The sequence below is a fragment of the Gavia stellata genome, chromosome 5 (assembly GCF_030936135.1).
Source record: "Gavia stellata isolate bGavSte3 chromosome 5, bGavSte3.hap2, whole genome shotgun sequence".
In the NCBI taxonomy this organism is placed as follows: domain Eukaryota; kingdom Metazoa; phylum Chordata; class Aves; order Gaviiformes; family Gaviidae; genus Gavia; species Gavia stellata.
In genome coordinates this window covers 15,261,388-15,289,331 of record NC_082598.1, presented here as the reverse complement: position 1 = coordinate 15,289,331, position 27,944 = coordinate 15,261,388, and the positions used below count along the sequence as shown (strand labels likewise).

General features: G+C 58.7%; 5 protein-coding genes across 5 annotated transcripts; all 5 read left to right on the top strand.

The window, feature by feature from the left end:
- Positions 1-2,891: 2,891 nt before the first annotated feature.
- LOC132317068 (inositol 1,4,5-trisphosphate receptor-interacting protein-like 1) lies at positions 2,892-3,920 on the top strand. The gene has a single exon (XM_059817888.1). It carries the CDS (start codon positions 2,892-2,894, stop codon positions 3,918-3,920), a length of 1,029 nt encoding a protein of 342 aa, XP_059673871.1.
- Positions 3,921-8,187: 4,267 nt separating this feature from the next.
- LOC132317067 (inositol 1,4,5-trisphosphate receptor-interacting protein-like 1) lies at positions 8,188-9,216 on the top strand. The gene has a single exon (XM_059817887.1). The coding sequence runs from the start codon at positions 8,188-8,190 to the stop codon at positions 9,214-9,216; it is 1,029 nt and encodes a 342-aa protein (XP_059673870.1).
- Positions 9,217-13,483: 4,267 nt separating this feature from the next.
- LOC132317066 (inositol 1,4,5-trisphosphate receptor-interacting protein-like 1) lies at positions 13,484-14,512 on the top strand. Its single transcript, XM_059817886.1, has one exon. The coding sequence runs from the start codon at positions 13,484-13,486 to the stop codon at positions 14,510-14,512; it is 1,029 nt and encodes a 342-aa protein (XP_059673869.1).
- Positions 14,513-18,780: 4,268 nt separating this feature from the next.
- LOC132317065 (inositol 1,4,5-trisphosphate receptor-interacting protein-like 1) lies at positions 18,781-19,809 on the top strand. Its single transcript, XM_059817885.1, has one exon. The coding sequence runs from the start codon at positions 18,781-18,783 to the stop codon at positions 19,807-19,809; it is 1,029 nt and encodes a 342-aa protein (XP_059673868.1).
- Positions 19,810-24,077: 4,268 nt separating this feature from the next.
- On the top strand, positions 24,078-25,106 carry LOC132317064 (inositol 1,4,5-trisphosphate receptor-interacting protein-like 1). Its single transcript, XM_059817884.1, has one exon. The coding sequence runs from the start codon at positions 24,078-24,080 to the stop codon at positions 25,104-25,106; it is 1,029 nt and encodes a 342-aa protein (XP_059673867.1).
- Positions 25,107-27,944: the final 2,838 nt, after the last annotated feature.

The following is a 27,944-nucleotide window of genomic DNA, read 5'->3' as shown; positions in this document are numbered from 1 at the left end:
TGGTCAACAGCAGGCTCAAGACGAGTCAGCAGTGTGCCCTGGCAGCCGAGAGGGCAACCTGCATCCTGGGGTGCATCAAACACAGCACAACCAGCTGGTCAAAAGAGGCGATTGTCCCGCTGTGTTGAGCACTGGTGCGGCCTCACCTTGAGTACTGTGTGCAGTTCTGGGCCCCACAATTTAAGAAGGATGTTCAGGTACTTGAATTGCGTCCAGAGGAGAGCAACAAAGCTGGTGAAAGGGCTGGAAGGAAAGTCTCATGAGGAGTGGCTAAGGAGTCTGGGCTTGCCTAGTTTGGAGAAAAGGAGGCTGAGGGGCGACCTCCTTGCTCTCTACAGCTCCTGAGGAGGGGAAGTGCAGAAGGAGGTGCTGATCTCTTCTCCCTGGTATCCAGTGATAGGATGCATGGGAATGGTTCAAACTGTGCCAGGGGAGGTTTTGACTGGACATTAGGAAGCATTTCTTTACTGAGAGGCTGGTCAAACACTGGAACAGGCTTGCCAGAGAGGTTGTCGATGCCCCAAGCCTGTCAGTGTCTAAGAGGCATTGGGACAATGCCCTTAATAACATGCTTTAACTTTGGCTCAGCCCTCAGGTGCTCAGGCAGTTGGACTAGGTGATCGTTGTAGGTCCCTTCCAACTGAAAACACTCTGTGCTACGCTATGCTGTGCTATGCTATGCTATACACATGGGCTGCCCAGGGAGATTGTGGAGTCTCCAACCTTCGAAAGTCATCTGGGCACGGTCCTGGGCAGCCTGCTCTAGGTGGCTGTGCTTGAGCAGGGGCATTGCACCAGGTGAACTTGGGGCAAACCATCCCCTGGGAGGCTGACAGCATTGCCCCGGGGCGACCCCTGAGCAGGTGGACATCACAGTCTCCAAGTGGTGAGCCCTCTGCACGGGGAACAAGCAGCACAAGTGTGGAGCGGAGCTCTGGATGCTCTGCTTGCTGCACTGGTGGGAGGCTTGGGCACGAGCCAATGCAGAGCAGCAGCTTGAGAGCTGGAGGCACAGCTAGGGCAGGCGCAGGAGGGAGGAGTGTCCTGCAGCACCAGGCACCTGCCCCCCTGCACCCCCTCATCATCATTCGGAAACAGAGTCTCTTTTGGAACACTGATGTCTCACCACCACAGCAAGGACAGAGGCCCTGCCACGGAGAGGCCCCATCCCGCCACAGGGATAGACGCCATCATCCCCCATCAGTGTCACGAAGGCACCGAGAGCACAGTCACGTCTACAAGCACAAAGGCCGGCACAAGGGAGCCGACCCATCTCACAGGGTGGCAGAGCAGGAGTCAAACATCCACAGGCCACGTCACCTTCTCTCACACGTGCACGCTTTGAATTCCTTTGGGTGGCCTGCCTACCGTCACAGGCAGAGAGAGCAAAGACATGTTCCCTCCACTTGGGACCTCAGGTCCCCACCACCTCCACAAGAGAGACTCAGCACAGAAAGAGACTTCAGGGCATGCTCCCACTTTTTGCCTCCAGAAAGCTTCGCACAGGAGGCGCATCGGATGTACGGTTCTGCACCTGCTGAACTGACAGCAACATGGCAGCCGTGTCAGTCTTGGCACATATGCAGCAAGGCTAAAGAAAGCTTTTGAGGTGTCCGGGTCTCGAGGCGTGCACTCGTGCAGTACAGGCCACGTTTCTGGGAGGCATGATCCGCAGCAGAGCGCTCCAGCGTGGTGTACAGGGGGGTCTCCTGAACCGGGCAAACCTGAGGGGAGCCGCGAGATGCGGGCTCTGGCGTGGCCTCTCCAGCCCCCTCGCTTGCCCTCGCGGGGGGCAGGTTTGTAGCTGGAGACAGGAGCCGCGGGATCATTTCCACTGGCACCGGAGACACGGTTTGCATTTGGCCTGATCGTCAGGGTTTGCAGGGCTAAGTCCTGCCCCGGCAGGAGGAATCCAAGAGGAGAAGAGGGAGGAGGAGTTTTGTCTCTGCCCAGGGGCTCGTATCTCCTCGTTTCAAGACCCCTCAGAGTCAGGCCACCTGGCCCAGAAGACTTTGCGCCTCCCTACGTACGTCAGGGACATCCACCTACAGTCCCCATTTTAATTCCAATTACCGTTTTGGGGGTGTCCGCCCGCTTTGTCAAGAGAGCCCCTGGGAGCTCGCTCCTGCCGGCAGGGTTTGTACTTGGTGTGATGCCCAGGACCCGCTGAGCGGGGCGGTGGGGACGAAGGGTGGGGCTTGCCGGCTGGGGGATGCTGCTCTGGTGGCTGTGACAGCACAGGGGACGGGTCACAATGGGAGCTGTCCCCAGGGACATCATCAGGCAGCCGCGCTGCAGTTCCACTTGGGCGATCGGTGAGTGCAGCATGCAGGGGGAAGGCTGGGCTGGATGGGGGACGGGGCAGGTGGCCAGGGGGTTTCTAAGGCAGAGCGAGAGCCGAGCCCCTCAGGGCAGGCCGCGGTACCGCCCTCGGGGCTGGGGGCAGAGGTGCTCGGGCCTTCAGCGGTGGCCGGTGCCCAGAGAGGCTTTGGGGACGTGCTGGGTGCCCGTGGCTGCGTGGGACGCTGTTGGGTGTCAGGGATGGGGCCTCGGCAGAGTCTACTGGGGTGTCTCTTGCCCTTTCACGGGGCACAGCCCAGCCAGGAGCTGGTCATCAGGGCGGCTGGGGCAGGGTGGGCCCCATGCTGTCTCCAACCAGGGCCTGCGGCCCCTTCGAGCCTGTCGACACCAGTGCCCAAACACTTTTCTGGGACAGCCCGCGGCTCCCATCCCTGCAGTGCTGACAAACCCTGCCCTTGCTCCCTCCCACCTCCCTCACCCCTTCTCCTGCTGGCCCCCAGCTCCAGGCGGCTCTTGCCTCGCTCCCCCAGCCCCGTGCACCCTCCCACACAGCCCTGCTGAGCCCCCTTTTCTCCCACTTCCTCCAGGCCATGGTTGCGGCAATTGCCCTCGTCCTGGCTGTGCTGGCCGTCCAGCACGGGCTGAAGCACGATCAGCAGATAGATGCGGCCGCGGCCGAGAGGATGCAGCAGCGTGAGGAGTATCTGCATGAGGAGATGACTCGGCTGCTGCAGGAGATTGAGCGGAGCAGGGCCGCGGAGGAAGCCACGCTCCTTTCTGTGCTGCAGCAGTGGCCGTTATGGACTGTTCCAGGAGCCCTGCTCCTGCTCGCTAGCGCCTGCTGGGTGGCCAGGGAAATGAAGCTTGCCTCTGGCAGCTTCAGCGAGGAGGAGGACGACGAGGAGGAGGAGGAGGAGGAAGACCTCAGTGGTGCACACAATGGTGTCGGCTCTTTGGCTGTGTCCACCCAACTGCCAATACGGGGCCTGCCGGGCACGTGCAAGGTACTGAAGGAGCTGGTGGGTGACCTCCTTGGTGTCTGCCGAGTGTTTTGCCAGGGGACTTCCATGCCGCAGATGCACCCAGCCATGGGGATGAACGGCACCTATGAAGCCTGGAGTGTCCAGGAGGACAGCATCGGCTACCGCCTGGTCGTGTTCCTGCGGCCACCCCCTGGGCACTCTTTCAGCCTGAAGCTGGACACCACGGGGCAGCTGCCAGCAAGGCGCTCCAGCATCCACGTGGTGCTGGAGTGCATGTGCTCGAGGAAGCAGCTGCTGGGGGATATTCTGTGCTCTCTCCACCACCCCGACGACAAGCTGCCGACGGATCAGAGCTCGTACTTCCTACGCACCCTCTGCACACGCTCCTACTTAGACGTGGAGAAAGTCGCCGGCTGGGTCCAACTGTTGGTGAGATCAGCCTGGCCGCTTTTGCCTCAGTCGCACCACTGCCAGCTAACGGTGCTGCCCTCCTCCCAGTCCTGCAGGTTCCAGCTGACAAGCACCTCCGAGATGAACATCTGCGCTGAGATGATTTTTGCAGTGCAGCAAGGCAGCTCAGACGCCTACCTGAGCCTTGAGCAGGCAGAGGCCAGCCTCGCCAGCAGCGCACCATGACTGGAGAGCTGCGCTGTTGTCGAGACGCCGCTTTTCAGACTCACGGCGAAGCACACCCAGCAGCACAATTTCCACCTCAGAGGTCTGCAGCTCTGCACCCATACCCTGGTGGTCACAGGCTTTTCCACCCATGCCTGTGACCCTGAGGAACTGCTTTCCTCTCACACTGGTGGGACCCAGGGGACAATTTTGGACACTGGGGCAGAGAATCTGCTCATCCCAGAGACTGCCTGGGGAGTCTGTCCCGCAGATGTGAGCAAACTAGGCATGGAGATGATACCGCCCAAGAGCAGCTCAGCATAAGTAGAGTTTGGGGAATCTCCGCCGGTCCAGCTGAAGATGCCATTGCAGCTGAGGCTTCTGTTACCACCTGTAGCAGGATGGGACCACCTGTCTTGTTGGAAAGAGTTGATTCCCTCTGGGACCGTTATGCGATGCAAAGATGACAATAAATTAGCTTCTTTTAACCAACCCTCTGTCTGTGAGTGTCTGTGCAACACTTTGTTGGGGAATGTGGGCAGCTAGCAGCTTGCTACCTGCTCAGATGCAGAAGCAGCGGGGCAGCATTTTGAGGTAAGTAAGTAGGACCAAAACAGAATGCTTCCCCTGATCCCTTTTTCCTTTCTTTTCCAGTCTCCTGCTCTGCTTCCATTTCAAGGGCAAGATGCCTCTGTGCTTGCATACCGGATGGGAGGGAACGAGGGCAAGGGAGCCAGACCTTTCTCAGTAGTGAGCCCTGTCAGGACAAGAACCAATGGGCACCAACGAGAAAACTTGAAATTCCATCTGAACACAAGAAAGCACGTCCTGACGCTGAGGGTGCTCTGAAGTTGGTGGAAGGAGTCCCACGATTGGAGTGCTGGGATGGAGGGCTACAGGCCGTTCAGGAGGGATAGGCTGGGCAGGCGTGCTGGAGGTGTCGCGCTGTATGCAAGGCAGAGGTTTGCTTGTACAACCCTTACAGTTAGTGGTGATGCGGTTGGGAGCCTCTGGGTGGGGATTAGGGGGAGGGAAAACAAAGGAGATGTTGTAGTGGGTGTCTGCTACCCATCGCCCAGCCAGAATGTAAGCACTGATGAGTTCTTCTATAGGCAATTTGGAGAAATTTCTGGATCGGTAGCCCTTGTCCTCGTGGGAGATTTCAACCTCCCAGGCATCAGCTGGGAATACCATACTCCTGCGACGAGCAGGTCTTGGAAATTCTTGACGTTTGTAGGAGATAACTTCTTGTCACAAGTACTCAGTGAGCCAACTGGGAAAGATGCCCTCCTAGAGTTGCTCTTTGTGAATAGAGAAGGACTCGTGGGAGATGCGATGGTAGGTGGCTGTGTTGGCCACAGTGGTCATGAAACGCTGCAGGACGGGATCTGGGGGTGCTGGTCAACAGCAGGCTCAAGACGAGTCAGCAGTGTGCCCTGGCAGCCGAGAGGGCAACCTGCATCCTGGGGTGCATCAAACACAGCACAACCAGCTGGTCAAAAGAGGCGATTGTCCCGCTGTGTTGAGCACTGGTGCGGCCTCACCTTGAGTACTGTGTGCAGTTCTGGGCCCCACAATTTAAGAAGGATGTTCAGGTACTTGAATGCGTCCAGAGGAGAGCAACAAAGCTGGTGAAAGGGCTGGAAGGAAAGTCTCATGAGGAGTGGCTAAGGAGTCTGGGCTTGCCTAGTTTGGAGAAAAGGAGGCTGAGGGGCGACCTCCTTGCTCTCTACAGTTCCTGAGGAGGGGAAGTGCAGAAGGAGGTGCTGATCTCTTCTCCCTGGTATCCAGTGATAGGATGCATGGGAATGGTTCAAACTGTGCCAGGGGAGGTTTTGACTGGACATTAGGAAGCATTTCTTTACTGAGAGGCTGGTCAAACACTGGAACAGGCTTGCCAGAGAGGTTGTCGATGCCCCAAGCCTGTCAGTGTCTAAGAGGCATTGGGACAATGCCCTTAATAACATGCTTTAACTTTGGCTCAGCCCTCAGGTGCTCAGGCAGTTGGACTAGGTGATCGTTGTAGGTCCCTTCCAGCTGAAAACACTCTGTGCTACGCTATGCTGTGCTATGCTATGCTATACACATGGGCTGCCCAGGGAGATTGTGGAGTCTCCAACCTTCGAAAGTCATCTGGGCACGGTCCTGGGCAGCCTGCTCTAGGTGGCTGTGCTTGAGCAGGGGCATTGCACCAGGTGAACTTGGGGCAAACCATCCCCTGGGAGGCTGACAGCATTGCCTCGGGGCGACCCCTGAGCAGGTGGACATCACAGTCTCCAAGTGGTGAGCCCTCTGCACGGGGAACAAGCAGCACAAGTGTGGAGCGGGGCTCTGGATGCTCTGCTTGCTGCACTGGTGGGAGGCTTGGGCACGAGCCAATGCAGAGCAGCAGCTTGAGAGCTGGAGGCACAGCTAGGGCAGGCGCAGGAGGGAGGAGCGTCCTGCAGCACCAGGCACCTGCCCCCCTGCACCCCCTCATCATCATTCGGAAACAGAGTCTCTTTTGGAACACTGATGTCTCACCACCACAGCAAGGACAGAGGCCCTGCCACGGAGAGGCCCCATCCCGCCACAGGGATAGACGCCATCATCCCCCATCAGTGTCACGAAGGCACCGAGAGCACAGTCACGTCTACAAGCACAAAGGCCGGCACAAGGGAGCCGACCCATCTCACAGGGTGGCAGAGCAGGAGTCAAACATCCACAGGCCACGTCACCTTCTCTCACACGTGCACGCTTTGAATTCCTTTGGGTGGCCTGCCTACCGTCACAGGCAGAGAGAGCAAAGACATGTTCCCTCCACTTGGGACCTCAGGTCCCCACCACCTCCACAAGAGAGACTCAGCACAGAAAGAGACTTCAGGGCATGCTCCCACTTTTTGCCTCCAGAAAGCTTCGCACAGGAGGCGCATCGGATGTACGGTTCTGCACCTGCTGAACTGACAGCAACATGGCAGCCGTGTCAGTCTTGGCACATATGCAGCAAGGCTAAAGAAAGCTTTTGAGGTGTCCGGGTCTCGAGGCGTGCACTCGTGCAGTACAGGCCACGTTTCTGGGAGGCATGATCCGCAGCAGAGCGCTCCAGCGTGGTGTACAGGGGGGTCTCCTGAACCGGGCAAACCTGAGGGGAGCCGCGAGATGCGGGCTCTGGCGTGGCCTCTCCAGCCCCCTCGCTTGCCCTCGCGGGGGGCAGGTTTGTAGCTGGAGACAGGAGCCGCGGGATCATTTCCACTGGCACCAGAGACACGGTTTGCATTTGGCCTGATCGTCAGGGTTTGCAGGGCTAAGTCCTGCCCCGGCAGGAGGAATCCAAGCGGAGAAGAGGGAGGAGGAGTTTTGTCTCTGCCCAGGGGCTCGTATCTCCTCGTTTCAAGACCCCTCAGAGTCAGGCCACCTGGCCCAGAAGACTTTGCGCCTCCCTACGTACGTCAGGGACATCCACCTACAGTCCCCATTTTAATTCCAATTACCGTTTTGGGGGTGTCCGCCCGCTTTGTCAAGAGAGCCCCTGGGAGCTCGCTCCTGCCGGCAGGGTTTGTACTTGGTGTGATGCCCAGGACCCGCTGAGCGGGGCGGTGGGGACGAAGGGTGGGGCTTGCCGGCTGGGGGATGCTGCTCTGGTGGCTGTGACAGCACAGGGGACGGGTCACAATGGGAGCTGTCCCCAGGGACATCATCAGGCAGCCGCGCTGCAGTTCCACTTGGGCGATCGGTGAGTGCAGCATGCAGGGGGAAGGCTGGGCTGGATGGGGGACGGGGCAGGTGGCCAGGGGGTTTCTAAGGCAGAGCGAGAGCCGAGCCCCTCAGGGCAGGCCGCGGTACCGCCCTCGGGGCTGGGGGCAGAGGTGCTCGGGCCTTCAGCGGTGGCCGGTGCCCAGAGAGGCTTTGGGGACGTGCTGGGTGCCCGTGGCTGCGTGGGACGCTGTTGGGTGTCAGGGATGGGGCCTCGGCAGAGTCTACTGGGGTGTCTCTTGCCCTTTCACGGGGCACAGCCCAGCCAGGAGCTGGTCATCAGGGCGGCTGGGGCAGGGTGGGCCCCATGCTGTCTCCAACCAGGGCCTGCGGCCCCTTCGAGCCTGTCGACACCAGTGCCCAAACACTTTTCTGGGACAGCCCGCGGCTCCCATCCCTGCAGTGCTGACAAACCCTGCCCTTGCTCCCTCCCACCTCCCTCACCCCTTCTCCTGCTGGCCCCCAGCTCCAGGCGGCTCTTGCCTCGCTCCCCCAGCCCCGTGCACCCTCCCACACAGCCCTGCTGAGCCCCCTTTTCTCCCACTTCCTCCAGGCCATGGTTGCGGCAATTGCCCTCGTCCTGGCTGTGCTGGCCGTCCAGCACGGGCTGAAGCACGATCAGCAGATAGATGCGGCCGCGGCCGAGAGGATGCAGCAGCGTGAGGAGTATCTGCATGAGGAGATGACTCGGCTGCTGCAGGAGATTGAGCGGAGCAGGGCCGCGGAGGAAGCCACGCTCCTTTCTGTGCTGCAGCAGTGGCCGTTATGGACTGTTCCAGGAGCCCTGCTCCTGCTCGCTAGCGCCTGCTGGGTGGCCAGGGAAATGAAGCTTGCCTCTGGCAGCTTCAGCGAGGAGGAGGACGACGAGGAGGAGGAGGAGGAGGAAGACCTCAGTGGTGCACACAATGGTGTCGGCTCTTTGGCTGTGTCCACCCAACTGCCAATACGGGGCCTGCCGGGCACGTGCAAGGTACTGAAGGAGCTGGTGGGTGACCTCCTTGGTGTCTGCCGAGTGTTTTGCCAGGGGACTTCCATGCCGCAGATGCACCCAGCCATGGGGATGAACGGCACCTATGAAGCCTGGAGTGTCCAGGAGGACAGCATCGGCTACCGCCTGCTCGTGTTCCTGCGGCCACCCCCTGGGCACTCTTTCAGCCTGAAGCTGGACACCACGGGGCAGCTGCCAGCAAGGCGCTCCAGCATCCACGTGGTGCTGGAGTGCATGTGCTCGAGGAAGCAGCTGCTGGGGGATATTCTGTGCTCTCTCCACCACCCCGACGACAAGCTGCCGACGGATCAGAGCTCGTACTTCCTACGCACCCTCTGCACACGCTCCTACTTAGACGTGGAGAAAGTCGCCGGCTGGGTCCAACTGTTGGTGAGATCAGCCTGGCCGCTTTTGCCTCAGTCGCACCACTGCCAGCTAACGGTGCTGCCCTCCTCCCAGTCCTGCAGGTTCCAGCTGACAAGCACCTCCGAGATGAACATCTGCGCTGAGATGATTTTTGCAGTGCAGCAAGGCAGCTCAGACGCCTACCTGAGCCTTGAGCAGGCAGAGGCCAGCCTCGCCAGCAGCGCACCATGACTGGAGAGCTGCGCTGTTGTCGAGACGCCGCTTTTCAGACTCACGGCGAAGCACACCCAGCAGCACAATTTCCACCTCAGAGGTCTGCAGCTCTGCACCCATACCCTGGTGGTCACAGGCTTTTCCACCCATGCCTGTGACCCTGAGGAACTGCTTTCCTCTCACACTGGTGGGACCCAGGGGACAATTTTGGACACTGGGGCAGAGAATCTGCTCATCCCAGAGACTGCCTGGGGAGTCTGTCCCGCAGATGTGAGCAAACTAGGCATGGAGATGATACCGCCCAAGAGCAGCTCAGCATAAGTAGAGTTTGGGGAATCTCCGCCGGTCCAGCTGAAGATGCCATTGCAGCTGAGGCTTCTGTTACCACCTGTAGCAGGATGGGACCACCTGTCTTGTTGGAAAGAGTTGATTCCCTCTGGGACCGTTATGCGATGCAAAGATGACAATAAATTAGCTTCTTTTAACCAACCCTCTGTCTGTGAGTGTCTGTGCAACACTTTGTTGGGGAATGTGGGCAGCTAGCAGCTTGCTACCTGCTCAGATGCAGAAGCAGCGGGGCAGCATTTTGAGGTAAGTAAGTAGGACCAAAACAGAATGCTTCCCCTGATCCCTTTTTCCTTTCTTTTCCAGTCTCCTGCTCTGCTTCCATTTCAAGGGCAAGATGCCTCTGTGCTTGCATACCGGATGGGAGGGAACGAGGGCAAGGGAGCCAGACCTTTCTCAGTAGTGAGCCCTGTCAGGACAAGAACCAATGGGCACCAACGAGAAAACTTGAAATTCCATCTGAACACAAGAAAGCACGTCCTGACGCTGAGGGTGCTCTGAAGTTGGTGGAAGGAGTCCCACGATTGGAGTGCTGGGATGGAGGGCTACAGGCCGTTCAGGAGGGATAGGCTGGGCAGGCGTGCTGGAGGTGTCGCGCTGTATGCAAGGCAGAGGTTTGCTTGTACAACCCTTACAGTTAGTGGTGATGCGGTTGGGAGCCTCTGGGTGGGGATTAGGGGGAGGGAAAACAAAGGAGATGTTGTAGTGGGTGTCTGCTACCCATCGCCCAGCCAGAATGTAAGCACTGATGAGTTCTTCTATAGGCAATTTGGAGAAATTTCTGGATCGGTAGCCCTTGTCCTCGTGGGAGATTTCAACCTCCCAGGCATCAGCTGGGAATACCATACTCCTGCGACGAGCAGGTCTTGGAAATTCTTGACGTTTGTAGGAGATAACTTCTTGTCACAAGTACTCAGTGAGCCAACTGGGAAAGATGCCCTCCTAGAGTTGCTCTTTGTGAATAGAGAAGGACTCGTGGGAGATGCGATGGTAGGTGGCTGTGTTGGCCACAGTGGTCATGAAACGCTGCAGGACGGGATCTGGGGGTGCTGGTCAACAGCAGGCTCAAGACGAGTCAGCAGTGTGCCCTGGCAGCCGAGAGGGCAACCTGCATCCTGGGGTGCATCAAACACAGCACAACCAGCTGGTCAAAAGAGGCGATTGTCCCGCTGTGTTGAGCACTGGTGCGGCCTCACCTTGAGTACTGTGTGCAGTTCTGGGCCCCACAATTTAAGAAGGATGTTCAGGTACTTGAATGCGTCCAGAGGAGAGCAACAAAGCTGGTGAAAGGGCTGGAAGGAAAGTCTCATGAGGAGTGGCTAAGGAGTCTGGGCTTGCCTAGTTTGGAGAAAAGGAGGCTGAGGGGCGACCTCCTTGCTCTCTACAGTTCCTGAGGAGGGGAAGTGCAGAAGGAGGTGCTGATCTCTTCTCCCTGGTATCCAGTGATAGGATGCATGGGAATGGTTCAAACTGTGCCAGGGGAGGTTTTGACTGGACATTAGGAAGCATTTCTTTACTGAGAGGCTGGTCAAACACTGGAACAGGCTTGCCAGAGAGGTTGTCGATGCCCCAAGCCTGTCAGTGTCTAAGAGGCATTGGGACAATGCCCTTAATAACATGCTTTAACTTTGGCTCAGCCCTCAGGTGCTCAGGCAGTTGGACTAGGTGATCGTTGTAGGTCCCTTCCAACTGAAAACACTCTGTGCTACGCTATGCTGTGCTATGCTATGCTATACACATGGGCTGCCCAGGGAGATTGTGGAGTCTCCAACCTTCGAAAGTCATCTGGGCACGGTCCTGGGCAGCCTGCTCTAGGTGGCTGTGCTTGAGCAGGGGCATTGCACCAGGTGAACTTGGGGCAAACCATCCCCTGGGAGGCTGACAGCATTGCCTCGGGGCGACCCCTGAGCAGGTGGACATCACAGTCTCCAAGTGGTGAGCCCTCTGCACGGGGAACAAGCAGCACAAGTGTGGAGCGGGGCTCTGGATGCTCTGCTTGCTGCACTGGTGGGAGGCTTGGGCACGAGCCAATGCAGAGCAGCAGCTTGAGAGCTGGAGGCACAGCTAGGGCAGGCGCAGGAGGGAGGAGCGTCCTGCAGCACCAGGCACCTGCCCCCCTGCACCCCCTCATCATCATTCGGAAACAGAGTCTCTTTTGGAACACTGATGTCTCACCACCACAGCAAGGACAGAGGCCCTGCCACGGAGAGGCCCCATCCCGCCACAGGGATAGACGCCATCATCCCCCATCAGTGTCACGAAGGCACCGAGAGCACAGTCACGTCTACAAGCACAAAGGCCGGCACAAGGGAGCCGACCCATCTCACAGGGTGGCAGAGCAGGAGTCAAACATCCACAGGCCACGTCACCTTCTCTCACACGTGCACGCTTTGAATTCCTTTGGGTGGCCTGCCTACCGTCACAGGCAGAGAGAGCAAAGACATGTTCCCTCCACTTGGGACCTCAGGTCCCCACCACCTCCACAAGAGAGACTCAGCACAGAAAGAGACTTCAGGGCATGCTCCCACTTTTTGCCTCCAGAAAGCTTCGCACAGGAGGCGCATCGGATGTACGGTTCTGCACCTGCTGAACTGACAGCAACATGGCAGCCGTGTCAGTCTTGGCACATATGCAGCAAGGCTAAAGAAAGCTTTTGAGGTGTCCGGGTCTCGAGGCGTGCACTCGTGCAGTACAGGCCACGTTTCTGGGAGGCATGATCCGCAGCAGAGCGCTCCAGCGTGGTGTACAGGGGGGTCTCCTGAACCGGGCAAACCTGAGGGGAGCCGCGAGATGCGGGCTCTGGCGTGGCCTCTCCAGCCCCCTCGCTTGCCCTCGCGGGGGGCAGGTTTGTAGCTGGAGACAGGAGCCGCGGGATCATTTCCACTGGCACCAGAGACACGGTTTGCATTTGGCCTGATCGTCAGGGTTTGCAGGGCTAAGTCCTGCCCCGGCAGGAGGAATCCAAGCGGAGAAGAGGGAGGAGGAGTTTTGTCTCTGCCCAGGGGCTCGTATCTCCTCGTTTCAAGACCCCTCAGAGTCAGGCCACCTGGCCCAGAAGACTTTGCGCCTCCCTACGTACGTCAGGGACATCCACCTACAGTCCCCATTTTAATTCCAATTACCGTTTTGGGGGTGTCCGCCCGCTTTGTCAAGAGAGCCCCTGGGAGCTCGCTCCTGCCGGCAGGGTTTGTACTTGGTGTGATGCCCAGGACCCGCTGAGCGGGGCGGTGGGGACGAAGGGTGGGGCTTGCCGGCTGGGGGATGCTGCTCTGGTGGCTGTGACAGCACAGGGGACGGGTCACAATGGGAGCTGTCCCCAGGGACATCATCAGGCAGCCGCGCTGCAGTTCCACTTGGGCGATCGGTGAGTGCAGCATGCAGGGGGAAGGCTGGGCTGGATGGGGGACGGGGCAGGTGGCCAGGGGGTTTCTAAGGCAGAGCGAGAGCCGAGCCCCTCAGGGCAGGCCGCGGTACCGCCCTCGGGGCTGGGGGCAGAGGTGCTCGGGCCTTCAGCGGTGGCCGGTGCCCAGAGAGGCTTTGGGGACGTGCTGGGTGCCCGTGGCTGCGTGGGACGCTGTTGGGTGTCAGGGATGGGGCCTCGGCAGAGTCTACTGGGGTGTCTCTTGCCCTTTCACGGGGCACAGCCCAGCCAGGAGCTGGTCATCAGGGCGGCTGGGGCAGGGTGGGCCCCATGCTGTCTCCAACCAGGGCCTGCGGCCCCTTCGAGCCTGTCGACACCAGTGCCCAAACACTTTTCTGGGACAGCCCGCGGCTCCCATCCCTGCAGTGCTGACAAACCCTGCCCTTGCTCCCTCCCACCTCCCTCACCCCTTCTCCTGCTGGCCCCCAGCTCCAGGCGGCTCTTGCCTCGCTCCCCCAGCCCCGTGCACCCTCCCACACAGCCCTGCTGAGCCCCCTTTTCTCCCACTTCCTCCAGGCCATGGTTGCGGCAATTGCCCTCGTCCTGGCTGTGCTGGCCGTCCAGCACGGGCTGAAGCACGATCAGCAGATAGATGCGGCCGCGGCCGAGAGGATGCAGCAGCGTGAGGAGTATCTGCATGAGGAGATGACTCGGCTGCTGCAGGAGATTGAGCGGAGCAGGGCCGCGGAGGAAGCCACGCTCCTTTCTGTGCTGCAGCAGTGGCCGTTATGGACTGTTCCAGGAGCCCTGCTCCTGCTCGCTAGCGCCTGCTGGGTGGCCAGGGAAATGAAGCTTGCCTCTGGCAGCTTCAGCGAGGAGGAGGACGACGAGGAGGAGGAGGAGGAGGAAGACCTCAGTGGTGCACACAATGGTGTCGGCTCTTTGGCTGTGTCCACCCAACTGCCAATACGGGGCCTGCCGGGCACGTGCAAGGTACTGAAGGAGCTGGTGGGTGACCTCCTTGGTGTCTGCCGAGTGTTTTGCCAGGGGACTTCCATGCCGCAGATGCACCCAGCCATGGGGATGAACGGCACCTATGAAGCCTGGAGTGTCCAGGAGGACAGCATCGGCTACCGCCTGGTCGTGTTCCTGCGGCCACCCCCTGGGCACTCTTTCAGCCTGAAGCTGGACACCACGGGGCAGCTGCCAGCAAGGCGCTCCAGCATCCACGTGGTGCTGGAGTGCATGTGCTCGAGGAAGCAGCTGCTGGGGGATATTCTGTGCTCTCTCCACCACCCCGACGACAAGCTGCCGACGGATCAGAGCTCGTACTTCCTACGCACCCTCTGCACACGCTCCTACTTAGACGTGGAGAAAGTCGCCGGCTGGGTCCAACTGTTGGTGAGATCAGCCTGGCCGCTTTTGCCTCAGTCGCACCACTGCCAGCTAACGGTGCTGCCCTCCTCCCAGTCCTGCAGGTTCCAGCTGACAAGCACCTCCGAGATGAACATCTGCGCTGAGATGATTTTTGCAGTGCAGCAAGGCAGCTCAGACGCCTACCTGAGCCTTGAGCAGGCAGAGGCCAGCCTCGCCAGCAGCGCACCATGACTGGAGAGCTGCGCTGTTGTCGAGACGCCGCTTTTCAGACTCACGGCGAAGCACACCCAGCAGCACAATTTCCACCTCAGAGGTCTGCAGCTCTGCACCCATACCCTGGTGGTCACAGGCTTTTCCACCCATGCCTGTGACCCTGAGGAACTGCTTTCCTCTCACACTGGTGGGACCCAGGGGACAATTTTGGACACTGGGGCAGAGAATCTGCTCATCCCAGAGACTGCCTGGGGAGTCTGTCCCGCAGATGTGAGCAAACTAGGCATGGAGATGATACCGCCCAAGAGCAGCTCAGCATAAGTAGAGTTTGGGGAATCTCCGCCGGTCCAGCTGAAGATGCCATTGCAGCTGAGGCTTCTGTTACCACCTGTAGCAGGATGGGACCACCTGTCTTGTTGGAAAGAGTTGATTCCCTCTGGGACCGTTATGCGATGCAAAGATGACAATAAATTAGCTTCTTTTAACCAACCCTCTGTCTGTGAGTGTCTGTGCAACACTTTGTTGGGGAATGTGGGCAGCTAGCAGCTTGCTACCTGCTCAGATGCAGAAGCAGCGGGGCAGCATTTTGAGGTAAGTAAGTAGGACCAAAACAGAATGCTTCCCCTGATCCCTTTTTCCTTTCTTTTCCAGTCTCCTGCTCTGCTTCCATTTCAAGGGCAAGATGCCTCTGTGCTTGCATACCGGATGGGAGGGAACGAGGGCAAGGGAGCCAGACCTTTCTCAGTAGTGAGCCCTGTCAGGACAAGAACCAATGGGCACCAACGAGAAAACTTGAAATTCCATCTGAACACAAGAAAGCACGTCCTGACGCTGAGGGTGCTCTGAAGTTGGTGGAAGGAGTCCCACGATTGGAGTGCTGGGATGGAGGGCTACAGGCCGTTCAGGAGGGATAGGCTGGGCAGGCGTGCTGGAGGTGTCGCGCTGTATGCAAGGCAGAGGTTTGCTTGTACAACCCTTACAGTTAGTGGTGATGCGGTTGGGAGCCTCTGGGTGGGGATTAGGGGGAGGGAAAACAAAGGAGATGTTGTAGTGGGTGTCTGCTACCCATCGCCCAGCCAGAATGTAAGCACTGATGAGTTCTTCTATAGGCAATTTGGAGAAATTTCTGGATCGGTAGCCCTTGTCCTCGTGGGAGATTTCAACCTCCCAGGCATCAGCTGGGAATACCATACTCCTGCGACGAGCAGGTCTTGGAAATTCTTGACGTTTGTAGGAGATAACTTCTTGTCACAAGTACTCAGTGAGCCAACTGGGAAAGATGCCCTCCTAGAGTTGCTCTTTGTGAACAGAGAAGGACTCGTGGGAGATGCGATGGTAGGTGGCTGTGTTGGCCACAGTGGTCATGAAACGCTGCAGGACGGGATCTGGGGGTGCTGGTCAACAGCAGGCTCAAGACGAGTCAGCAGTGTGCCCTGGCAGCCGAGAGGGCAACCTGCATCCTGGGGTGCATCAAACACAGCACAACCAGCTGGTCAAAAGAGGCGATTGTCCCGCTGTGTTGAGCACTGGTGCGGCCTCACCTTGAGTACTGTGTGCAGTTCTGGGCCCCACAATTTAAGAAGGATGTTCAGGTACTTGAATTGCGTCCAGAGGAGAGCAACAAAGCTGGTGAAAGGGCTGGAAGGAAAGTCTCATGAGGAGTGGCTAAGGAGTCTGGGCTTGCCTAGTTTGGAGAAAAGGAGGCTGAGGGGCGACCTCCTTGCTCTCTACAGTTCCTGAGGAGGGGAAGTGCAGAAGGAGGTGCTGATCTCTTCTCCCTGGTATCCAGTGATAGGATGCATGGGAATGGTTCAAGCTGTGCCAGGGGAGGTTTTGACTGGACATTAGGAAGCATTTCTTTACTGAGAGGCTGGTCAAACACTGGAACAGGCTTGCCAGAGAGGTTGTCGATGCCCCAAGCCTGTCAGTGTCTAAGAGGCATTGGGACAATGCCCTTAATAACATGCTTTAACTTTGGCTCAGCCCTCAGGTGCTCAGGCAGTTGGACTAGGTGATCGTTGTAGGTCCCTTCCAACTGAAAACACTCTGTGCTACGCTATGCTGTGCTATGCTATGCTATACACATGGGCTGCCCAGGGAGATTGTGGAGTCTCCAACCTTCGAAAGTCATCTGGACACGGTCCTGGGCAGCCTGCTCTAGGTGGCTGTGCTTGAGCAGGGGCATTGCACCAGGTGAACTTGGGGCAAACCATCCCCTGGGAGGCTGACAGCATTGCCTCGGGGCGACCCCTGAGCAGGTGGACATCACAGTCTCCAAGTGGTGAGCCCTCTGCACGGGGAACAAGCAGCACAAGTGTGGAGCGGAGCTCTGGATGCTCTGCTTGCTGCACTGGTGGGAGGCTTGGGCACGAGCCAATGCAGAGCAGCAGCTTGAGAGCTGGAGGCACAGCTAGGGCAGGCGCAGGAGGGAGGAGTGTCCTGCAGCACCAGGCACCTGCCCCCCTGCACCCCCTCATCATCATTCGGAAACAGAGTCTCTTTTGGAACACTGATGTCTCACCACCACAGCAAGGACAGAGGCCCTGCCACGGAGAGGCCCCATCCCGCCACAGGGATAGACGCCATCATCCCCCATCAGTGTCACGAAGGCACCGAGAGCACAGTCACGTCTACAAGCACAAAGGCCGGCACAAGGGAGCCGACCCATCTCACAGGGTGGCAGAGCAGGAGTCAAACATCCACAGGCCACGTCACCTTCTCTCACACGTGCACGCTTTGAATTCCTTTGGGTGGCCTGCCTACCGTCACAGGCAGAGAGAGCAAAGACATGTTCCCTCCACTTGGGACCTCAGGTCCCCACCACCTCCACAAGAGAGACTCAGCACAGAAAGAGACTTCAGGGCATGCTCCCACTTTTTGCCTCCAGAAAGCTTCGCACAGGAGGCGCATCGGATGTACGGTTCTGCACCTGCTGAACTGACAGCAACATGGCAGCCGTGTCAGTCTTGGCACATATGCAGCAAGGCTAAAGAAAGCTTTTGAGGTGTCCGGGTCTCGAGGCGTGCACTCGTGCAGTACAGGCCACGTTTCTGGGAGGCATGATCCGCAGCAGAGCGCTCCAGCGTGGTGTACAGGGGGGTCTCCTGAACCGGGCAAACCTGAGGGGAGCCGCGAGATGCGGGCTCTGGCGTGGCCTCTCCAGCCCCCTCGCTTGCCCTCGCGGGGGGCAGGTTTGTAGCTGGAGACAGGAGCCGCGGGATCATTTCCACTGGCACCGGAGACACGGTTTGCATTTGGCCTGATCGTCAGGGTTTGCAGGGCTAAGTCCTGCCCCGGCAGGAGGAATCCAAGAGGAGAAGAGGGAGGAGGAGTTTTGTCTCTGCCCAGGGGCTCGTATCTCCTCGTTTCAAGACCCCTCAGAGTCAGGCCACCTGGCCCAGAAGACTTTGCGCCTCCCTACGTACGTCAGGGACATCCACCTACAGTCCCCATTTTAATTCCAATTACCGTTTTGGGGGTGTCCGCCCGCTTTGTCAAGAGAGCCCCTGGGAGCTCGCTCCTGCCGGCAGGGTTTGTACTTGGTGTGATGCCCAGGACCCGCTGAGCGGGGCGGTGGGGACGAAGGGTGGGGCTTGCCGGCTGGGGGATGCTGCTCTGGTGGCTGTGACAGCACAGGGGACGGGTCACAATGGGAGCTGTCCCCAGGGACATCATCAGGCAGCCGCGCTGCAGTTCCACTTGGGCGATCGGTGAGTGCAGCATGCAGGGGGAAGGCTGGGCTGGATGGGGGACGGGGCAGGTGGCCAGGGGGTTTCTAAGGCAGAGCGAGAGCCGAGCCCCTCAGGGCAGGCCGCGGTACCGCCCTCGGGGCTGGGGGCAGAGGTGCTCGGGCCTTCAGCGGTGGCCGGTGCCCAGAGAGGCTTTGGGGACGTGCTGGGTGCCCGTGGCTGCGTGGGACGCTGTTGGGTGTCAGGGATGGGGCCTCGGCAGAGTCTACTGGGGTGTCTCTTGCCCTTTCACGGGGCACAGCCCAGCCAGGAGCTGGTCATCAGGGCGGCTGGGGCAGGGTGGGCCCCATGCTGTCTCCAACCAGGGCCTGCGGCCCCTTCGAGCCTGTCGACACCAGTGCCCAAACACTTTTCTGGGACAGCCCGCGGCTCCCATCCCTGCAGTGCTGACAAACCCTGCCCTTGCTCCCTCCCACCTCCCTCACCCCTTCTCCTGCTGGCCCCCAGCTCCAGGCGGCTCTTGCCTCGCTCCCCCAGCCCCGTGCACCCTCCCACACAGCCCTGCTGAGCCCCCTTTTCTCCCACTTCCTCCAGGCCATGGTTGCGGCAATTGCCCTCGTCCTGGCTGTGCTGGCCGTCCAGCACGGGCTGAAGCACGATCAGCAGATAGATGCGGCCGCGGCCGAGAGGATGCAGCAGCGTGAGGAGTATCTGCATGAGGAGATGACTCGGCTGCTGCAGGAGATTGAGCGGAGCAGGGCCGCGGAGGAAGCCACGCTCCTTTCTGTGCTGCAGCAGTGGCCGTTATGGACTGTTCCAGGAGCCCTGCTCCTGCTCGCTAGCGCCTGCTGGGTGGCCAGGGAAATGAAGCTTGCCTCTGGCAGCTTCAGCGAGGAGGAGGACGACGAGGAGGAGGAGGAGGAGGAAGACCTCAGTGGTGCACACAATGGTGTCGGCTCTTTGGCTGTGTCCACCCAACTGCCAATACGGGGCCTGCCGGGCACGTGCAAGGTACTGAAGGAGCTGGTGGGTGACCTCCTTGGTGTCTGCCGAGTGTTTTGCCAGGGGACTTCCATGCCGCAGATGCACCCAGCCATGGGGATGAACGGCACCTATGAAGCCTGGAGTGTCCAGGAGGACAGCATCGGCTACCGCCTGGTCGTGTTCCTGCGGCCACCCCCTGGGCACTCTTTCAGCCTGAAGCTGGACACCACGGGGCAGCTGCCAGCAAGGCGCTCCAGCATCCACGTGGTGCTGGAGTGCATGTGCTCGAGGAAGCAGCTGCTGGGGGATATTCTGTGCTCTCTCCACCACCCCGACGACAAGCTGCCGACGGATCAGAGCTCGTACTTCCTACGCACCCTCTGCACACGCTCCTACTTAGACGTGGAGAAAGTCGCCGGCTGGGTCCAACTGTTGGTGAGATCAGCCTGGCCGCTTTTGCCTCAGTCGCACCACTGCCAGCTAACGGTGCTGCCCTCCTCCCAGTCCTGCAGGTTCCAGCTGACAAGCACCTCCGAGATGAACATCTGCGCTGAGATGATTTTTGCAGTGCAGCAAGGCAGCTCAGACGCCTACCTGAGCCTTGAGCAGGCAGAGGCCAGCCTCGCCAGCAGCGCACCATGACTGGAGAGCTGCGCTGTTGTCGAGACGCCGCTTTTCAGACTCACGGCGAAGCACACCCAGCAGCACAATTTCCACCTCAGAGGTCTGCAGCTCTGCACCCATACCCTGGTGGTCACAGGCTTTTCCACCCATGCCTGTGACCCTGAGGAACTGCTTTCCTCTCACACTGGTGGGACCCAGGGGACAATTTTGGACACTGGGGCAGAGAATCTGCTCATCCCAGAGACTGCCTGGGGAGTCTGTCCCGCAGATGTGAGCAAACTAGGCATGGAGATGATACCGCCCAAGAGCAGCTCAGCATAAGTAGAGTTTGGGGAATCTCCGCCGGTCCAGCTGAAGATGCCATTGCAGCTGAGGCTTCTGTTACCACCTGTAGCAGGATGGGACCACCTGTCTTGTTGGAAAGAGTTGATTCCCTCTGGGACCGTTATGCGATGCAAAGATGACAATAAATTAGCTTCTTTTAACCAACCCTCTGTCTGTGAGTGTCTGTGCAACACTTTGTTGGGGAATGTGGGCAGCTAGCAGCTTGCTACCTGCTCAGATGCAGAAGCAGCGGGGCAGCATTTTGAGGTAAGTAAGTAGGACCAAAACAGAATGCTTCCCCTGATCCCTTTTTCCTTTCTTTTCCAGTCTCCTGCTCTGCTTCCATTTCAAGGGCAAGATGCCTCTGTGCTTGCATACCGGATGGGAGGGAACGAGGGCAAGGGAGCCAGACCTTTCTCAGTAGTGAGCCCTGTCAGGACAAGAACCAATGGGCACCAACGAGAAAACTTGAAATTCCATCTGAACACAAGAAAGCACGTCCTGACGCTGAGGGTGCTCTGAAGTTGGTGGAAGGAGTCCCACGATTGGAGTGCTGGGATGGAGGGCTACAGGCCGTTCAGGAGGGATAGGCTGGGCAGGCGTGCTGGAGGTGTCGCGCTGTATGCAAGGCAGAGGTTTGCTTGTACAACCCTTACAGTTAGTGGTGATGCGGTTGGGAGCCTCTGGGTGGGGATTAGGGGGAGGGAAAACAAAGGAGATGTTGTAGTGGGTGTCTGCTACCCATCGCCCAGCCAGAATGTAAGCACTGATGAGTTCTTCTATAGGCAATTTGGAGAAATTTCTGGATCGGTAGCCCTTGTCCTCGTGGGAGATTTCAACCTCCCAGGCATCAGCTGGGAATACCATACTCCTGCAACGAGCAGGTCTTGGAAATTCTTGACGTTTGTAGGAGATAACTTCTTGTCACAAGTACTCAGTGAGCCAACTGGGAAAGATGCCCTCCTAGAGTTGCTCTTTGTGAACAGAGAAGGACTCGTGGGAGATGCGATGGTAGGTGGCTGTGTTGGCCACAGTGGTCATGAAACGCTGCAGGACGGGATCTGGGGGTGCTGGTCAACAGCAGGCTCAAGACGAGTCAGCAGTGTGCCCTGGCAGCCGAGAGGGCAACCTGCATCCTGGGGTGCATCAAACACAGCACAACCAGCTGGTCAAAAGAGGCGATTGTCCCGCTGTGTTGAGCACTGGTGCGGCCTCACCTTGAGTACTGTGTGCAGTTCTGGGCCCCACAATTTAAGAAGGATGTTCAGGTACTTGAATTGCGTCCAGAGGAGAGCAACAAAGCTGGTGAAAGGGCTGGAAGGAAAGTCTCATGAGGAGTGGCTAAGGAGTCTGGGCTTGCCTAGTTTGGAGAAAAGGAGGCTGAGGGGCGACCTCCTTGCTCTCTACAGTTCCTGAGGAGGGGAAGTGCAGAAGGAGGTGCTGATCTCTTCTCCCTGGTATCCAGTGATAGGATGCATGGGAATGGTTCAAACTGTGCCAGGGGAGGTTTTGACTGGACATTAGGAAGCATTTCTTTACTGAGAGGCTGGTCAAACACTGGAACAGGCTTGCCAGAGAGGTTGTCGATGCCCCAAGCCTGTCAGTGTCTAAGAGGCATTGGGACAATGCCCTTAATAACATGCTTTAACTTTGGCTCAGCCCTCAGGTGCTCAGGCAGTTGGACTAGGTGATCGTTGTAGGTCCCTTCCAGCTGAAAACACTCTGTGCTACGCTATGCTGTGCTATGCTATGCTATACACATGGGCTGCCCAGGGAGATTGTGGAGTCTCCAACCTTCGAAAGTCATCTGGGCACGGTCCTGGGCAGCCTGCTCTAGGTGGCTGTGCTTGAGCAGGGGCATTGCACCAGGTGAACTTGGGGCAAACCATCCCCTGGGAGGCTGACAGCATTGCCTCGGGGCGACCCCTGAGCAGGTGGACATCACAGTCTCCAAGTGGTGAGCCCTCTGCACGGGGAACAAGCAGCACAAGTGTGGAGCGGGGCTCTGGATGCTCTGCTTGCTGCACTGGTGGGAGGCTTGGGCACGAGCCAATGCAGAGCAGCAGCTTGAGAGCTGGAGGCACAGCTAGGGCAGGCGCAGGAGGGAGGAGCGTCCTGCAGCACCAGGCACCTGCCCCCCTGCACCCCCTCATCATCATTCGGAAACAGAGTCTCTTTTGGAACACTGATGTCTCACCACCACAGCAAGGACAGAGGCCCTGCCACGGAGAGGCCCCATCCCGCCACAGGGATAGACGCCATCATCCCCCATCAGTGTCACGAAGGCACCGAGAGCACAGTCACGTCTACAAGCACAAAGGCCGGCACAAGGGAGCCGACCCATCTCACAGGGTGGCAGAGCAGGAGTCAAACATCCACAGGCCACGTCACCTTCTCTCACACGTGCACGCTTTGAATTCCTTTGGGTGGCCTGCCTACCGTCACAGGCAGAGAGAGCAAAGACATGTTCCCTCCACTTGGGACCTCAGGTCCCCACCACCTCCACAAGAGAGACTCAGCACAGAAAGAGACTTCAGGGCATGCTCCCACTTTTTGCCTCCAGAAAGCTTCGCACAGGAGGCGCATCGGATGTACGGTTCTGCACCTGCTGAACTGACAGCAACATGGCAGCCGTGTCAGTCTTGGCACATATGCAGCAAGGCTAAAGAAAGCTTTTGAGGTGTCCGGGTCTCGAGGCGTGCACTCGTGCAGTACAGGCCACGTTTCTGGGAGGCATGATCCGCAGCAGAGCGCTCCAGCGTGGTGTACAGGGGGGTCTCCTGAACCGGGCAAACCTGAGGGGAGCCGCGAGATGCGGGCTCTGGCGTGGCCTCTCCAGCCCCCTCGCTTGCCCTCGCGGGGGGCAGGTTTGTAGCTGGAGACAGGAGCCGCGGGATCATTTCCACTGGCACCAGAGACACGGTTTGCATTTGGCCTGATCGTCAGGGTTTGCAGGGCTAAGTCCTGCCCCGGCAGGAGGAATCCAAGCGGAGAAGAGGGAGGAGGAGTTTTGTCTCTGCCCAGGGGCTCGTATCTCCTCGTTTCAAGACCCCTCAGAGTCAGGCCACCTGGCCCAGAAGACTTTGCGCCTCCCTACGTACGTCAGGGACATCCACCTACAGTCCCCATTTTAATTCCAATTACCGTTTTGGGGGTGTCCGCCCGCTTTGTCAAGAGAGCCCCTGGGAGCTCGCTCCTGCCGGCAGGGTTTGTACTTGGTGTGATGCCCAGGACCCGCTGAGCGGGGCGGTGGGGACGAAGGGTGGGGCTTGCCGGCTGGGGGATGCTGCTCTGGTGGCTGTGACAGCACAGGGGACGGGTCACAATGGGAGCTGTCCCCAGGGACATCATCAGGCAGCCGCGCTGCAGTTCCACTTGGGCGATCGGTGAGTGCAGCATGCAGGGGGAAGGCTGGGCTGGATGGGGGACGGGGCAGGTGGCCAGGGGGTTTCTAAGGCAGAGCGAGAGCCGAGCCCCTCAGGGCAGGCCGCGGTACCGCCCTCGGGGCTGGGGGCAGAGGTGCTCGGGCCTTCAGCGGTGGCCGGTGCCCAGAGAGGCTTTGGGGACGTGCTGGGTGCCCGTGGCTGCGTGGGACGCTGTTGGGTGTCAGGGATGGGGCCTCGGCAGAGTCTACTGGGGTGTCTCTTGCCCTTTCACGGGGCACAGCCCAGCCAGGAGCTGGTCATCAGGGCGGCTGGGGCAGGGTGGGCCCCATGCTGTCTCCAACCAGGGCCTGCGGCCCCTTCGAGCCTGTCGACACCAGTGCCCAAACACTTTTCTGGGACAGCCCGCGGCTCCCATCCCTGCAGTGCTGACAAACCCTGCCCTTGCTCCCTCCCACCTCCCTCACCCCTTCTCCTGCTGGCCCCCAGCTCCAGGCGGCTCTTGCCTCGCTCCCCCAGCCCCGTGCACCCTCCCACACAGCCCTGCTGAGCCCCCTTTTCTCCCACTTCCTCCAGGCCATGGTTGCGGCAATTGCCCTCGTCCTGGCTGTGCTGGCCGTCCAGCACGGGCTGAAGCACGATCAGCAGATAGATGCGGCCGCGGCCGAGAGGATGCAGCAGCGTGAGGAGTATCTGCATGAGGAGATGACTCGGCTGCTGCAGGAGATTGAGCGGAGCAGGGCCGCGGAGGAAGCCACGCTCCTTTCTGTGCTGCAGCAGTGGCCGTTATGGACTGTTCCAGGAGCCCTGCTCCTGCTCGCTAGCGCCTGCTGGGTGGCCAGGGAAATGAAGCTTGCCTCTGGCAGCTTCAGCGAGGAGGAGGACGACGAGGAGGAGGAGGAGGAGGAAGACCTCAGTGGTGCACACAATGGTGTCGGCTCTTTGGCTGTGTCCACCCAACTGCCAATACGGGGCCTGCCGGGCACGTGCAAGGTACTGAAGGAGCTGGTGGGTGACCTCCTTGGTGTCTGCCGAGTGTTTTGCCAGGGGACTTCCATGCCGCAGATGCACCCAGCCATGGGGATGAACGGCACCTATGAAGCCTGGAGTGTCCAGGAGGACAGCATCGGCTACCGCCTGGTCGTGTTCCTGCGGCCACCCCCTGGGCACTCTTTCAGCCTGAAGCTGGACACCACGGGGCAGCTGCCAGCAAGGCGCTCCAGCATCCACGTGGTGCTGGAGTGCATGTGCTCGAGGAAGCAGCTGCTGGGGGATATTCTGTGCTCTCTCCACCACCCCGACGACAAGCTGCCGACGGATCAGAGCTCGTACTTCCTACGCACCCTCTGCACACGCTCCTACTTAGACGTGGAGAAAGTCGCCGGCTGGGTCCAACTGTTGGTGAGATCAGCCTGGCCGCTTTTGCCTCAGTCGCACCACTGCCAGCTAACGGTGCTGCCCTCCTCCCAGTCCTGCAGGTTCCAGCTGACAAGCACCTCCGAGATGAACATCTGCGCTGAGATGATTTTTGCAGTGCAGCAAGGCAGCTCAGACGCCTACCTGAGCCTTGAGCAGGCAGAGGCCAGCCTCGCCAGCAGCGCACCATGACTGGAGAGCTGCGCTGTTGTCGAGACGCCGCTTTTCAGACTCACGGCGAAGCACACCCAGCAGCACAATTTCCACCTCAGAGGTCTGCAGCTCTGCACCCATACCCTGGTGGTCACAGGCTTTTCCACCCATGCCTGTGACCCTGAGGAACTGCTTTCCTCTCACACTGGTGGGACCCAGGGGACAATTTTGGACACTGGGGCAGAGAATCTGCTCATCCCAGAGACTGCCTGGGGAGTCTGTCCCGCAGATGTGAGCAAACTAGGCATGGAGATGATACCGCCCAAGAGCAGCTCAGCATAAGTAGAGTTTGGGGAATCTCCGCCGGTCCAGCTGAAGATGCCATTGCAGCTGAGGCTTCTGTTACCACCTGTAGCAGGATGGGACCACCTGTCTTGTTGGAAAGAGTTGATTCCCTCTGGGACCGTTATGCGATGCAAAGATGACAATAAATTAGCTTCTTTTAACCAACCCTCTGTCTGTGAGTGTCTGTGCAACACTTTGTTGGGGAATGTGGGCAGCTAGCAGCTTGCTACCTGCTCAGATGCAGAAGCAGCGGGGCAGCATTTTGAGGTAAGTAAGTAGGACCAAAACAGAATGCTTCCCCTGATCCCTTTTTCCTTTCTTTTCCAGTCTCCTGCTCTGCTTCCATTTCAAGGGCAAGATGCCTCTGTGCTTGCATACCGGATGGGAGGGAACGAGGGCAAGGGAGCCAGACCTTTCTCAGTAGTGAGCCCTGTCAGGACAAGAACCAATGGGCACCAACGAGAAAACTTGAAATTCCATCTGAACACAAGAAAGCACGTCCTGACGCTGAGGGTGCTCTGAAGTTGGTGGAAGGAGTCCCACGATTGGAGTGCTGGGATGGAGGGCTACAGGCCGTTCAGGAGGGATAGGCTGGGCAGGCGTGCTGGAGGTGTCGCGCTGTATGCAAGGCAGAGGTTTGCTTGTACAACCCTTACAGTTAGTGGTGATGCGGTTGGGAGCCTCTGGGTGGGGATTAGGGGGAGGGAAAACAAAGGAGATGTTGTAGTGGGTGTCTGCTACCCATCGCCCAGCCAGAATGTAAGCACTGATGAGTTCTTCTATAGGCAATTTGGAGAAATTTCTGGATCGGTAGCCCTTGTCCTCGTGGGAGATTTCAACCTCCCAGGCATCAGCTGGGAATACCATACTCCTGCGACGAGCAGGTCTTGGAAATTCTTGACGTTTGTAGGAGATAACTTCTTGTCACAAGTACTCAGTGAGCCAACTGGGAAAGATGCCCTCCTAGAGTTGCTCTTTGTGAACAGAGAAGGACTCGTGGGAGATGCGATGGTAGGTGGCTGTGTTGGCCACAGTGGTCATGAAACGCTGCAGGACGGGATCTGGGGGTGCTGGTCAACAGCAGGCTCAAGACGAGTCAGCAGTGTGCCCTGGCAGCCGAGAGGGCAACCTGCATCCTGGGGTGCATCAAACACAGCACAACCAGCTGGTCAAAAGAGGCGATTGTCCCGCTGTGTTGAGCACTGGTGCGGCCTCACCTTGAGTACTGTGTGCAGTTCTGGGCCCCACAATTTAAGAAGGATGTTCAGGTACTTGAATTGCGTCCAGAGGAGAGCAACAAAGCTGGTGAAAGGGCTGGAAGGAAAGTCTCATGAGGAGTGGCTAAGGAGTCTGGGCTTGCCTAGTTTGGAGAAAAGGAGGCTGAGGGGCGACCTCCTTGCTCTCTACAGTTCCTGAGGAGGGGAAGTGCAGAAGGAGGTGCTGATCTCTTCTCCCTGGTATCCAGTGATAGGATGCATGGGAATGGTTCAAGCTGTGCCAGGGGAGGTTTTGACTGGACATTAGGAAGCATTTCTTTACTGAGAGGCTGGTCAAACACTGGAACAGGCTTGCCAGAGAGGTTGTCGATGCCCCAAGCCTGTCAGTGTCTAAGAGGCATTGGGACAATGCCCTTAATAACATGCTTTAACTTTGGCTCAGCCCTCAGGTGCTCAGGCAGTTGGACTAGGTGATCGTTGTAGGTCCCTTCCAACTGAAAACACTCTGTGCTACGCTATGCTGTGCTATGCTATGCTATACACATGGGCTGCCCAGGGAGATTGTGGAGTCTCCAACCTTCGAAAGTCATCTGGACACGGTCCTGGGCAGCCTGCTCTAGGTGGCTGTGCTTGAGCAGGGGCATTGCACCAGGTGAACTTGGGGCAAACCATCCCCTGGGAGGCTGACAGCATTGCCTCGGGGCGACCCCTGAGCAGGTGGACATCACAGTCTCCAAGTGGTGAGCCCTCTGCACGGGGAACAAGCAGCACAAGTGTGGAGCGGAGCTCTGGATGCTCTGCTTGCTGCACTGGTGGGAGGCTTGGGCACGAGCCAATGCAGAGCAGCAGCTTGAGAGCTGGAGGCACAGCTAGGGCAGGCGCAGGAGGGAGGAGTGTCCTGCAGCACCAGGCACCTGCCCCCCTGCACCCCCTCATCATCATTCGGAAACAGAGTCTCTTTTGGAACACTGATGTCTCACCACCACAGCAAGGACAGAGGCCCTGCCACGGAGAGGCCCCATCCCGCCACAGGGATAGACGCCATCATCCCCCATCAGTGTCACGAAGGCACCGAGAGCACAGTCACGTCTACAAGCACAAAGGCCGGCACAAGGGAGCCGACCCATCTCACAGGGTGGCAGAGCAGGAGTCAAACATCCACAGGCCACGTCACCTTCTCTCACACGTGCACGCTTTGAATTCCTTTGGGTGGCCTGCCTACCGTCACAGGCAGAGAGAGCAAAGACATGTTCCCTCCACTTGGGACCTCAGGTCCCCACCACCTCCACAAGAGAGACTCAGCACAGAAAGAGAC

Excerpts from the sequence above, each read along its gene's own strand:
- LOC132317066 (XM_059817886.1), top strand. The coding sequence starts at position 13,484 with ATGGTTGCGGCAATTGCCCTCGTCCTGGCTGTGCTGGCCGTCCAGCAC.
- LOC132317068 (XM_059817888.1), top strand. The coding sequence starts at position 2,892 with ATGGTTGCGGCAATTGCCCTCGTCCTGGCTGTGCTGGCCGTCCAGCAC.
- LOC132317067 (XM_059817887.1), top strand. The coding sequence starts at position 8,188 with ATGGTTGCGGCAATTGCCCTCGTCCTGGCTGTGCTGGCCGTCCAGCAC.
- LOC132317065 (XM_059817885.1), top strand. The coding sequence starts at position 18,781 with ATGGTTGCGGCAATTGCCCTCGTCCTGGCTGTGCTGGCCGTCCAGCAC.
- LOC132317064 (XM_059817884.1), top strand. The coding sequence starts at position 24,078 with ATGGTTGCGGCAATTGCCCTCGTCCTGGCTGTGCTGGCCGTCCAGCAC.